At 36.3% G+C, this 14,261-nt stretch overlaps 1 protein-coding gene across 13 annotated transcripts in view; it reads left to right on the forward strand.

The window, feature by feature from the left end:
* Positions 1-14,261, forward strand: part of NRG1 (neuregulin 1) — a 441,354-nt gene that overhangs the window by 375,786 nt on the left and 51,307 nt on the right. For 4 of the 13 annotated variants that reach the window (XM_072405260.1, XM_072405262.1, XM_072405266.1 and 1 more), the window contains exon 1: positions 11,177-12,542. The exons of 8 other annotated variants lie outside the window; for them this stretch is intronic. In XM_072405260.1, coding sequence (XP_072261361.1) covers positions 11,939-12,542 — 604 coding nt within the window. In that variant the 5' untranslated portion in view covers positions 11,177-11,938. Of the gene's footprint in view, positions 1-11,175; positions 12,543-14,261 lie in introns of those variants that run through there. One more of the 13 variants, XM_072405261.1, reaches the window with a different exon arrangement.

Here is a 14,261-nt window from a genome sequence, read left to right on the forward strand (position 1 = left end):
GGGTAACTGCATTTTGCACATAGTTGTTGTACTTCATCTGATTACATATACCTAAATAATACTTAATATTGCATGATCTAACTAAACACAATAAAATATAAATATTTTATCAATTATTAGTGATGACTGTCTTTGGATAGGAGGCCTCAAAGAATATTATTTTTCATCTAACATGAAAATTTAGTAGAAAAACAGACTAGCTGAAAACAAATGCTAGTATCAGTCCTTTATAAGGGGGGTTGTGGCTGAAAGTCAGAAAGAGTTGGCAGTAATGGATCTGCACAGAATGCTGAGAGAGATGCTCAAGAATATTTATATCTGCCCAGAAGATGGCAGATTTGTTTGGACATGTAAAAAGATAGGACTTCAAAAGACACTGCAGTGCTGTATTACACAATATGATTTAGTTACAAACTGTTCAGATCTTGTTTTAATGTATATAGCTGACAATTATGATTTAGGTTAGTGGCAGATTCATTCATTTTTGATTCAGATTAATAAAAAATTGTTTTTCACATGACTCGGTATTCACAGCATTTGCACGTTCATGTGTAAATAATGATGGCGCTTAAACCTGCGTGCATGAAGACCTCACTAATATCAGCATACTTCTTTCCAGATCATTGCTTCCACTGGCTATTAGAAACAAAAAGATTATTGATTTGTCTTTTCTCTGTCTGTGAGAAAATATTTCCTGATTCACTGAAGGAGAGAACAAATCTCCAGTAAGTGAAACCCTTCCTGCAATCATTAGTAAGAGCTGCCGAGGTCAACAATAAGCACCTAGCAGATGATAGGGAGAGGAAGTCATTTTTCTTTTGCTTGGAGTACCAAAGTGACCTTAAATGAATCCCTGACAGGCAATGCCTAAGCAATACAATGCAAGCTCTCTTCTGTGCTCATTTAATTAGAAAACACATTCGCTTTTCATATACCATAACCCCAACCATTGTCCAAAGCTATTTTATGTTCCTCTTGTTACTATTTATTTTGTCTTCTCATAACCAAAAACCATAAGGATTACTATTCCTCATATGGTACAACTAAGTACAGTTAACAGATGAAATGACATGATAATTACCTATTTTAATCAGTAAAAGCTTAGGAAATAATGATGAACAAAGGGGTAATCTGCCATTAATTTTGATATTTGATATTGGCATGATAGATAGCCTTCATACCTAATAGGAATTTTGTCAGGAATCTGTAATGTAGCTCACACATATTACATGCAATGAAAGAATGAACAGAATGAACACTGATAAGTAAATAAAGTGCGATGTGCAGTGTAAAAGCTTACAGATTTGCACCCGTGCATACACTACACTGGATATACCCTGAAACTTTGCTCGAAATAGAAGTATATGGAGGCTGTTATTCTAGTCTTTTCACCTAAGAAGCATTTTGTCAGGAAGCTGTAAAGCAGACCAAACATGTTACACAATGAAATAATGCACAGGATGAACATTGGGGAGCACATACAGTTCAATGTGCCCTGTCCCTACAATACACCGCATGTACCCTGGAATATTGCTTATTGTAGAAGTATATGGAGGCTGCTAAGCTACCCTTTGAATTTAAGAGGCATTTTGTTAGGAAGCTGTAAAGCACACCACACATGATGATTTTGCTCTTATAGACACCTACATTTCTTCAGATGACTTGGTAAATAAAATCTGGGTTGTGCAAATTCAGACCTCCGCTTGGGATGTCAAGCTCCACCTCCTATTTTTACAGTAGTCTATGTTACTAAAATATACAAACAAGGCACAATTACCTCTAGATAATTTCCATTTTGCTGTAACGATTGTAATGTTGCTCCTGGTATACAGGGTATATTCCAGGCTAATGTGCAGGTACTATATTTTTCCCTCATTAGCTGCAAACACCAGGTGGGGTCAGCTAGTATTAATAAAGTTAATAGGCAGGGGGGCTGGGAATTTTTTTTTTAATAGGTAAAAAAAAAATTAGTCAAGTCTGTTCTTTATGAGATCATGTGTACAACCTAGGCCTGCAAAAAATGGTTAGCACCGAAGCCTATGCATGTAGCATGCTTTCCATAGAACTGTCCATAGAACTAAACTTGAATAGCTGCCTTATAGATCATCGCTGCCATAAATGCCCAAGGGCTATTAGTTTGTTCTTGCAAGTCTAACATTCATTCAGTGACTAGTTTTACTAGTAGAATGCTGTAACAGAGATGTGGACAGTTGTGTAAAGTGTAGGGAACAGTAAAATAAATTATGAGATGGGATAAGCAATCTGCTAAAAGGTTTTTTTATATTTTGCCTAAACACCTCTTTAAATTTACAGTTTTTTTCAATGATTCTTAAAAGCTCCATGCATTCATATGCTAACAGAGATTTTTTTTTTAATATTAAATTGTAGATTTTAGCTACTTTTGCTAAAAATTGATTTTATTTTTATTCTGGCATACTGTCAAGACAGAATGTAATTTATTATGCACAATGCTCCTTGGACCTGGTGATGCTGAGTAACCAGAGACTTGCCAAATTGCAGCATCATCTACAATGTGACCTTGACGGGACACAAGCATTTCTGAAACCAATCAGGAAAATGAGATGATAAGGCTTCTAATGCATTACAATCAGTGTCACCACAGTACAGACAGTAAAGACTCCTAAGTAAGCACAGACAGCCTAAAGAACTGTAATATAGTAACTTGCATTTCCTTTTTTAGTAATTGTCTTGTTAATGGAAACACAGGTCAGTTTTAGTAACTGAATCAGTGATAATGCAGCATATTTTAAAAAAATACCTGAATTCATTTCTGAAACATTTGACCAAGAAAAAGACAACTAAAAATAGACATGCTGGTTAAACTGGTTACCATTGCTGCAATACCAGGTACTTACTTTGTCCCTATAAGCCATGTGGATGACACTAATTTTCATTAGTGTATGAGACCTATTTCTATCAACATTTCTTTATTTGCTGTAGTTAAAAATAGATTTATTGCATGCGGTCAGGCTCTACTTTGCAGCAGTTGATATTGTAACAATAAAACCTGTACCCTCTCCATTATTAGTTCTATCAAGTAATAGTAACAAGATATTTAGGTCAGCAGGGCGCTGTTCATCAGAGTGGTGCTGAAACATTCTAGAAAATAGCTTCTGAACAATAAAATACATTCCATTTATTGATGGCCACTTGGGGCAGATGGAGTGACCTGCAGATTTGTGGCTACTTCCCTTCCTGCCGGTATATCCATTTTATTTAGATAACAGGGATAAAAAAGCTAGCTGACACTTGCCAATGAACGCAACCACTTAGTGTCACTGTAAAACATGTTTGCCCATTCATTCCATGAACAGAAGGACTTGGCAGGTTCAATTTTCTAATGCAGGAGTATAATTAGCACATCTGTGTTATCGTTTGTATGCAGCCCTGCCTCTATTTGCTTCCACTGTTCTCTCTAATCTGTGTGCTGTGGAAATGAATGATACAAAGCAGGATTTGTTATAAGACATGTATTCAGCAGGTTAAATGATTGCTCAGCTATGCTTTTGGTATCTTCGCTAATCACTTTAAAGCCTACACATTTATGCCCATGTGATTATGTGTATGCAGAAGTGCAGAATAAATTTTGTTATTATAGCCAATAATAATGCACTATAATAAATATTATTACTATTATGAATTTTAACTGTACTGCTTAATAAGTCAGTGCTAAAAAGAGTGCACAGTCAAGTCACTAAATGTCCCTTAGAGGAGCTTACAATCTAATGTCTCTAACATAGTCCAATTTCAGGAGCAAGCCAATTACCTTCCCAGCCTTAGTCTACCATTGGGATTTGGGAGGATACCCATGCAGAGGGAAAACATACAAACTCCATGCCCATTCTGTCCTGGCTGAGATTTAAACCTAGCAATAGAACCGCCATGCTTTTTGGCTATCTGTATATCAGACTGTTTTTAAATTATTATTTGGTACTTATAAGAGAAAACTAGATTGTTCACTTCACTTGTTCTAAAATGATATATTGAAATGTACATGACCTTGATCTGTCCTATTTTTATACATGAAAATATCACTGTAATTTTGCATAATATATGCAGTCAGTCGGCATGAATGCTGGTCTGGTCACAATTTTTTTTCTCACCCTGGTAGCTCCAGCAGATTCCAATATATATAAATATATATATATATATATATATATTCATATATTCATTCTCATATGCCTCTTGCCTACTCATAAAAATGTTTCATATTTTACTGTTCATATTAATTATCATTTTTTATGATGATTTATAGTTAACAATGACTTGCAGATTTCCTAAGTTAACTGCATTGTGCTGGCATATACTGCAGGTGAGAGTTGCTCTTCTTGTATTTAATAACTGTTATCACTGTGCTTTTTTTGGCATAATTCTGCTCTATTCCATCTCCTAATGCACTGGCAAGATTCCTACTGCCAATAGCTGGATCTCGCCACTGCAGTAGTAAGTAAGATAGCCTCTGCAGCTATTTAAATTATGCATCCCACTTCCTGTAACTACATGAGCTTGCAGGCTGATTAGAATTTTTTATTGGAGGCTATAGAAGGGATCAGTATGTATGTGGTATAGAAAAGATGTAGTAACATTTATTTCAGGAATGTATTTTATCTTCTTTATTATCTGTATTTAGCAAGGTAAAGTAAAAAAGGTGAATTCCATTTCTTTTGCATTCCTAAAACAAATTAATCTATTGTTTCTTACATTACATATTGGATAAATTCTGCTTTGCACCTTGCTTCTAAGACTGTACAATAATAGTCTGATAGCATGTATTGTGACAACTTGCAGTTTCTGATGGGCTGTTCAGAATGCCTTAGACTGTTGTATGTTTGTGTTATCGCACATAAAAACCTTTAGCTCATTTTCACATTCACTTTTGTGCAGGCAGATATCTCCTACCCATCATTTATGAGGATGTATTTTTCCAAATGTGCATGCCCCTAAAAAATAGGAGCTCACCTCCTTTCTGTGCAGTGCATAAAAGCCACTTTGGTGTTCTGGTCACTATATAGCTTCCAAATTATTTCTAAAAGCCTCTGTATAAGAGTATACACATGTCCCAAATCTAGTTATTATGTTTTAAAATCAGTCAAGAGTCTCCCTCATTTGTTTCTCACACTCTCCCCTATGCAACTTACAGTTGGTGGGTTACAGCATCAAAGATGGTTTTATCAATCCAGAAAGCAGTAAGTGAGGCTAGGTGCGTGGATTGACAAATTGCAGGCTTGTATGTCAGCATTGACGGTGCTGAAAACCATGGACCTAATATCTCACACCACTGTTGTGCAAGTCTGGGGAGCTACATTTAAGTGAAAATTGTCAATTAACATATACCCAAAAACTATGCTATACTATATTACTGTATGATATTACATTTTTTAAAAGGAGGCCAAAGTTCTAATTTAAATTAATGAGAAGGTACTGGTGCAGTTCAGCTTGACATAAGATATCACTACAGGTCAGTTTTATAATAAAAGCTAACGCTATGGATCAGACTTATATGATAAGGTAGTGGTGGGCACTACCAGAGACAAAGTTCTTACCTCAATTAATGGTGGGAGCAGTCCTTATTCTACAGAAAAGTTAAATACACTGTAATCAGCTATTGACCTTTATTCCTTTACACATGTTCGTTTTCTTGGAACCTAGCCACTCATTAGTTGTAACAAGAACTGAGTTCTAAATTAAACAGATTTTCTTTTTTCTTACAGACACTTTTTATCTATGCATATTATGCTTTCATTGCCTTGACTAGTAAATTGTATGAAATGTATCTTTTTTATTTTGCTGAGGTCAACACATTTTATATATGCAGTTGGAATATTAATATGGTACTGTTATCTGATTTATAGCAGCCTGTAGTATTATGTGCTTTGATAGGATATTATGCAACTCCCTGGCTTGGTGTGTGGTTGCTGTGCAATTTCCTGTATTATATTACGATATAGGTCTTTAGCCATAAATGTATTGCTTTGTATTGGAACTTGGAAGAAACCTCTCCACTTTCGAGTTTCCCTATAACTTTTAGTCCCAGTAAGAATGATCGCCAGAACACAGAAAGAGGGTTCATTTCCACAGCAGGCACAGCAATAAAACACAATAGGGGTTACAATCCTTTATCCAAAACTAAAAACAAAATGGCATATATTTTACTATCCATGATTAGCTAGAGTTCATCTTGTGAAAATGTTGAACTGTTATTTATATCAGTAACAATTGTATCACTTACTGGTACATACACTAGGCATCCTATAGGGTGCAAAAAAAAAAATTAATAGCAATATAATTGATGACATATGTGCTTGAAAACTCAGAGAACTACTGTAATGAACACTTAAATGTACCTAAAAACTGAGACTTCAACAGATTTTATAAAAATGTTTAGTTTCATTGCCAATGTTCCTTGGAGTTAAAAGAGACGTTAGCTTTGCCAAACATCCAATACAGCATACTGCAGGCATCTGCATAGATCCATTTAGTGTCTGCACCACAGCACCCATAGCTATGAAGACATCTGCCAAGTTATACTTAGAATTGTATAAGCACGCAAAATTCTACCAATACTGCAAAATAGAAAGACTTTACTTTTGGAATCATATTATAATTTTCAATTACCATGTATCACCAATTATGTACTAATATTCAAGCAAGCTTAGCAACATTTCAATCACTAACTGACACAGTTTATTTCAAACAACTGGGACAAATGAGACAAAACACATGTGCATTGTTAATAATTGACCAGTGTTCCATGATTACCAACCACTCATGATAGATTGTGAAGCTTTCCAATGGCTTTCAATATGCTTCTCTAACATTGGAAGGATGCTATGGGCATTTGGTAAGCAGCTGCACAAGCCACCATCAGGAGCCCGTAAAAGGTTTGACCCTGCATCTTGCTTTGCTTGCCCAATGTGTTGGTAAAGTTCTCAAGTCTTAGTTCAAACAAGACAGCAAAAGCGCCTAATTACAAAATTGCTTAGGACATAGTTTTATAAATAAGTTTTATCAAGCAAATTTTAGGATACAAATGTTTTTTCTAGAAATGGAAAAAATGCATTTTTCATTCTTTATTGGCATATTTGGTTTACATGGTATCAGTTCTTATCCCCAATTAAAGAAAAAATCATTATGTCCCCTTATTATTGTAGGTATCACTTCTATCTATAGACTTTTTTCAGTGTGAAAGGTCAGTAAGCATTGCTTGATATATAAAGAGTAGTACCTAAAACTTTTAAAAACTTTGGCATCAGTATTGTTAAGTTGTTAAATTTGGACCAGGTCATGGACTATCATTCTGAACAGTTGCTGGGGGTGAAAGCATGTTGTTACTCTTTGTAAATTGTTAGTAAATACGCCAGTAGGAGTTTTACTGGTATTGGTCTACATTCAGCTGTGCATTGCATTAAGCATGGCTTCTTATCCTATAAATACTTAAAACTTAGCTATGTAATTCTGATTAGAATTGCTTTCCTTTACTCCAACTCATTTCTTCATTTTTCTGAAGACCATCGTGTGTGGGCAGTCCTGTTAAGATGCATCCAAATCTTCTCATTTTCATGGTCTAATGTCAGCTTTTTCCTTTGAATTCCACTTATTTAGTGCCTACCTACAGGCAGTAATAACACCAGTGTCTATTTTAGTTCCATGTGAAAAGGATGTGAAACTTATGTGGGTGTATTAATTTATAAGTCAGTCTGTCTTAACGGATGGCTTTCCTTTAAACTGCCTATTCTGGATGTGAACATTGTACAGCTGGCCTGTGGAATGTAACACTCAACATCCAGAACAATGTAAATCACATCATATGCATTTTATATAGCTCAGGTCTCACATAGGTAGCATACACTTGTGTTCAGAATACAGAAATATAGAACAACTATTTTATAAAATTTTATTCTTCTCCCTATCATAATTTTTGACCATAATTAAGTCCTGGAGTTCAAGGTTTATGGAACTTTGCATCTGCAGTTTATGCAATAGGTTTCATACCCATATATATTATTGAGGAAAACTGGAGTACATATTGAGGGTATTATGCTAATTTTCACTTCTGATTAAATTTTTGATGTGTAAAAATGATCTGATGTGTATTGATCTGAATGAATTCAACAGCTAATCAAATAGGGGACTAGCTTTTGCATTTCAGATGGTATGTGGACAGATATGACATGTTGGCAAATATCAGCCAAATTTACAAGTCATGTCATGTGTATAAACAAGCAAATTTAAATAAGAGATTGCATTATTCAAGTGCTTTACCCCATCTATACACCATGATAGGAATCTGCTCATGTTTACTAGGCATACATATAAATTAACTTGAACATAATGATTTAGAACGTAGATATTGAGCACAAAAAGGCGTTAGCCTGCCACCCAAGACAGATTGTCTATTCTCTGATTGTCTGATACTGATAGTCTATGTTTATATGTTTTAAAATGAACCAGAGATCCGTAAACAAATTTTACAGCAAGCAGCAGCATCAGGTAAGCGACAGCATAAATCTCTTGCTGCAGAATATTTTGCATAAACACCTACCGAAACCACCCAAAAATAGCTATTCAAATAACGACGTTTGCTTAAGTGTGATAGGTTCGGAGTAGTGCAGGAGCTAGAAATTCAGCAGTAAGTTCTATGTGCTGGCAGCTTATGTTGTCAACTCCCTTCTGCCGCTGTTTTGTCATTTTACCATCACGTTTGCATATGTATTTCTCACTTTTATAGTGAAACTTTATGCAGCACAAAAATTATATGATGGCTTATTGAAATTTGCATAAAATAGCATAATTTAGCATAGTTATACTGAAACAGAAACCTGCAGTTGTGTTATGTCCCCTACATGCTACTGTTGCTAGTGTAACATTTTGTTTCTATTGATTGGTTACATACAAAGATAACAATGTTATAAAAATGTGGTACTTTCTCCTTTTGCTATATTTATAGATGTATTATGAATAAGTCAGGGTAAACAAAAGGTTATCTTGGGAATTATTAACTTTCTCTGGCAAACATTATTCTATTGACTATTCAGGTAGTTCAAATGCCAGTGATGTCATGGGAGTTTCAGACATTCCTAAGTACATGTGCTTGTACACATTTGTTGAGTTCCTGACATTGTACATGGGGCAAAATAAGGTTGAGAATTTAGTAGTTTATAGGAGCATTAAAAACTTTAAACAAGATTGGGGAGCACAGGCAAAAAGTTCAGGTACCCAAGGGCTTCTATCTTGGCCAGTCTGAGGAAAGAAACAGATTAATTTGCATGCCAGCCATGCGATATTTATTGTGATGTGATAAAGGGAAAAAATTAGGAAGAATGAGCATCTGATTGTCTTTAAGAAAGGCAGCAGAGCTTGCTGTGTATGCAGCAGCTTCGACACAGATCAATCAGGGTGCCCGTGCTCACCTGTCCACCACCTGCAATAGGCATGTGACCATCAGAACTTGGATCACTAAGCAATAGAAATAGTTGTCACAGTATGTTGTATTACATTTTCTTATAGATCATCTAAATAGATGTTTGTGTCCTTTATCTGTGGAAGAGATGTATGCAGGATGCACTATGCAAAGAAGGCCGGCCAGCCAAGGCGGTGTTTCCTAAGGATCTGCTTCTAATGTCCTGGTAAGAGACATGCCTTGGTCTTGGTGACTACCTCTGGACACCTTTAGAGGTCTTCTGAAGTCCATTCCTGGATGGTCCACAGCTCTTTTGGTGACACAGGAAGACTTACACAATATTAGGTAATAAATTAAATACATTTTTTGTTTAAAAGAGGAGTTTTACTGGTATTGGTCTACATTCAGCTGTGCATTGCATTAGGCATGGCTTCTTATCCTATAAATACTTAAAACTTAGCTATGTAATTCTGATTACAATTGCTTTCCTTTACTGGTGATCAGTGAATAGTTTAAAACAAAGCTGAGGAGTATTCCCATCCACTTTATAGTATCAGCCTAGGCCTAGACCAAACACTTACAGGGGAAGAGGTCCATATTCAAAAGTGTCAAGTATTATTACCTACCTACAACAATGGAGGAGGAAGGAGCTGCAATTAATCACTGTTGAAGTTAGCATAATGGGGTCTGGAGAGGGGTGTTCCAGAGATACTGTCATCTGGCCTTAAATAAATGGTCAAGGTGATATAGTCTCTTTAAGATGTATAGGGCCTACATGCTGGGGCCCACAGACTTGGTTAGGGATATAATCAGTAAGCACATGTGCTCACGTTGGAGTAGGTTGAAAAGTAATTGCTGCAATGCAACAATTCATGTGTTCCTAGTCATTTGTATTAATTTTTTAAAGTAAAGTCTTTTTTTATTTTATATATATTCATTGGAGTGCTGTAAGAGCTAATCTGCTATAATAGATATTAATCTGAGTATGCGAGAAAGTCTGCCTGAATATTCCAGCATTGCAACATGATTTGGCAAAATGAGTGCCACACCTATTAGCCTGCAGAATTTAAACAAAAAGAATCTCCTGCCTGCTGCTGCGGATATTTCAATAGACTAGACATCGTTTTATCTCTAGAGCTTTAATAATGTGTTTTAATATATTCACAACATTTTGTTCTCTGTAATTAAGTTTAACAGTTCTGCCTAATCCCTTTTTTTGTATATTTTCTGCTTTAACTGAGACTAAGTTTCCTTAGCTTTTTTGTGCGTAATTTGGCAATTAAATGAAACGTCATTTAGGTCACATACTTCAGCTAATTAATTTTGTGAATTATAATGTAGATGTATGTTTTTTTTGTTTTTTTTTTGTTTTATAAGATAATTTAAGAAATTCGATTGCACTGCTTCAGTCTCTGTTTCACTGAAGGATAAACTTACAGGAGTATCAAGCTGAAGGAAACAGCAGTTAGAAAAAAAAAAGTGCCTCTCTAGGGAGGATTCGAATGTCAGACCTGCTATGCTTTGGGTCCTGCCTCTACGGCTACCATCTCCATCTCCTCCCCATTGTAGCCTGGCAAGATTGCTATCATCGATTGCTGCGCTTTTCCCTAACCAAACTATAGAGGAAGGGTGAAAAAAAAGCTGAAGGAGAGTGAAAGAGAGATCATAAATGCTGCCTGCTGTCTCCTCTTTGATTTGATGGCCTTCATTCCTTCTAATTGGATAAAGTAGGAAGTCACTGTTAGTACTGGATGCACAGATTTTATTCAGACCAGCCCTGCAGTGGGTGGGGGAGAACAGAAGAGAAAGAAGAATCTAAGTGATAAGGTACGTGACTGGTAAAGTGGATAGGGAGAGAAAAAAAAGAAATCATCTTGCTCTTAAAAAAAAAAAGGAAAGCCAGAACCAGGATGCTGAAGAGGACTAAGCAAAAGAAGAGAAGGGAGTAACCATCCAGCTCACACTGTCCTTCCTGTCAAGTCACAGCCAGTGATAATACTGTGTGCGGTGATGCTCACAGAGCAAGCACCTGCTGCTTTGTAATGATTCAGCCTCTTTCACTGCTAGCTTTAACACAACAGGATGATATTGCTGCTGTCACTGCTGCCTCATCTGCTGCTGCTATTACCCGTCCTTTTGCCTTTTTTGTGGTTGCTACTTCATGACAGCTCTGTTCTACCAAGCAGACACCACCATCCTATGCTCCAGGTGAGAACACAGCAATTCACTCTAGGCTATTGGCTTACCTAACTAACTAACAACTATATGTCAAGGAGCATGCACACCCGAGCACTAAAATGACAAAGAAGAGCATGAATGTTTCAATATCCACCACCTTCTTTGACTAAAGAATTTTGTTCGCTTTCCTGGTAATGACCTTCTTCTACTTAGACTCTATTGATTTACAAGATAACATGCTACATAGTTTTTTACTGTATGCTTCTCTTGTTCTGGTAATGGACCATGTGCAAATCCATACTTCACTGAGGCAAGGTGATTGAGATTTATGCCTTTAAGATGTCTGGGGATACTGCAGAAGGTTTTCAGAATCAGTGCTCTGAGCAGAGCTCACACCCCCCCTCCACTGAACTTCAAGATGAAGGAAGCGTGCCAGAGACTCAAGCTGAGGATAGAACTACCCAAGGGATAGCAGGCCTCGCTATTACCTGCTGTGTGTGCCTGGAGGCAGACAGGCTGAGAATCTGCCTTAACTCAGAAAAGATCTGTATCCTTCCCATATTGGCATGTCTGATAAGTCTCTGCCTTTGTATCGCTGGCCTTAAGTGGGTGTTTGTAGACAAAATATTTGAATATGACTCCCCGACACATTTGGATCCCGTGAGGATTGACGGAGATCCTATCATATATGCTAACTCTGCACCAAATACTTTGGTACCTTCTTCTGTATATACACTGCCTTTCCTTATTCCTACTGCTAAAACTAATATCCAGGTTACAGTGGAAGTTGGATCATCTCTATTACCCACAGAGCCTACTTTACAATCATTAACTACTGATAATGAATTACCAAAAGTCACATCAGTGGAAAAAATATATCAGCCTTCTACAATAAATACTTTAGGAGTTTCAGAATCTAGTACTACAGCCACTATAAAAAAAGGTAAGTATAACTTTAACTAATGCATCAGTTATAAATGCGTTAGCAGGGTTTTTCTATTTTCCTAACGGCAGTAGACATTCTTTGTAATTTCCTCTTGTATAAAAATGATAAAACAGCATTGTTGTATGTATTTAAGGTTGGTGTTGGTTGTTGTTTCTGTTAGCCTTACTCTAAAAATGCTTGACACTTGGCTACTCTCTAAATCACTGACCTACAGAAAGCAAGGAGCAAGTCAGAAACAAGTTAGTGCTACTGATCTACACACTTTTTCTAGGTCAATGATCATTTAGCCAGCCAAGCATTTACGAAAGGGAAAGTCAGCAGCTCACATATACCTTCCAGCACTTTGTGAAGCTTGAAGTGATACATAGCATTCAATCTTCAAATTCCAAGATCTAAGGTTTTATATCATGCCAGTTTCTATGATTTGCTGGTAGACTTACATCATTGTTGTTTTGGTATTTATGATTATCTTTATAGCAATATATATATAGCAGGACATACCTTCGTCCAATTTGTGCATTACCGCTAATAAAACCATGAAAAGATTCAGTACAAACTAGGTACACACACAAATATGCATTAGCCTAATGGCATCGCAGCCTTAGAAAATAAAGCCACTTTGAGTAGAGGGCTCTATTTGTTGTCTTCACCCATCAAGATTAATGGTACCTTTTCCTGCCTTCCTGTAATTTAGCAAACTGCTCCCTATCTCTAGCTTTTAAAACCACCAGGGGGGTCATTAATTTTGTTACAGACTTTATATGTAGCTGTTGATTAATATTGCAGTAAAAATGATGGGAGGACTTTTAATCCCTGGAAGTGCAGGGGAAGGGCATTCAAAAATGTCTGTATGTTATATTTGTAAAATCTGACTATTTGGTTAGGTAACAACTCTTTAATTGTGCTTGTAAATTCATCAGCCCTGGGTACTGTTCAGTGTTCACATCACTTTTGTGTTTTCTACATTTCATTTGTGTGTTATAATGTTTAAAACATTCAACAGGCTATACAATATAAAATGATGCGGTTCCAACTGCAGACACCTATGGCAACCCATAACGCTTCACACAGAAGTCAGCTTTGTCCAATATTTATGTGAACAAATGAACTGATAATAGCCATTTTTTTTACAATGATAGGGTGGAGGCGCTTTAAACTTCTGCAGTCATGATTCCGAGCGACGGGGGAAAAAAGCCATTTTGGCATTCCTTTCAATTCCATTTGTCAAGGCCTAAATATTAAGGGCAATATCTATCCTGTGGATTTTGATGCTTGTTGTAGTCTTGATTTCATTTAAAAGCTGGCAGAGCTGAAAAGAAAGAAACATCAAGCAACAAAGTGCTTTCATTTTCCTGTGTAAACATAACTGCATTGTTTATCTAATAGTTTTCTCATTGCTTCAATTGGGAGCACTGACTTCTATAAAAATGTGTGTCATGCTTAACAAAAAAAATGAACCATATGTCAAAATGTTATTGATTGCCACTGTTCAAAACAAAATGTATCATATCTTTGTGAACAAAGATGTACTGCTTGTCTTTTTTGCAAGATAAACATTTTTTACAAGATTAAATTGTGAACCAGTTGACTTGTTAAAAATCCACACTATCCGTCTTGCTGAATAAGACAGTAAAAAGAGTAATGCACACGTGCAAAGTGTAGTAAGCCATGCCAGCCAATCAGCTTTTACCTTTCTTAAGGCTGCAAGGGTAAAAT

Source organism: Pyxicephalus adspersus, chromosome 3, assembly GCF_032062135.1.
Source record: "Pyxicephalus adspersus chromosome 3, UCB_Pads_2.0, whole genome shotgun sequence".
Taxonomy (NCBI): domain Eukaryota; kingdom Metazoa; phylum Chordata; class Amphibia; order Anura; family Pyxicephalidae; genus Pyxicephalus; species Pyxicephalus adspersus.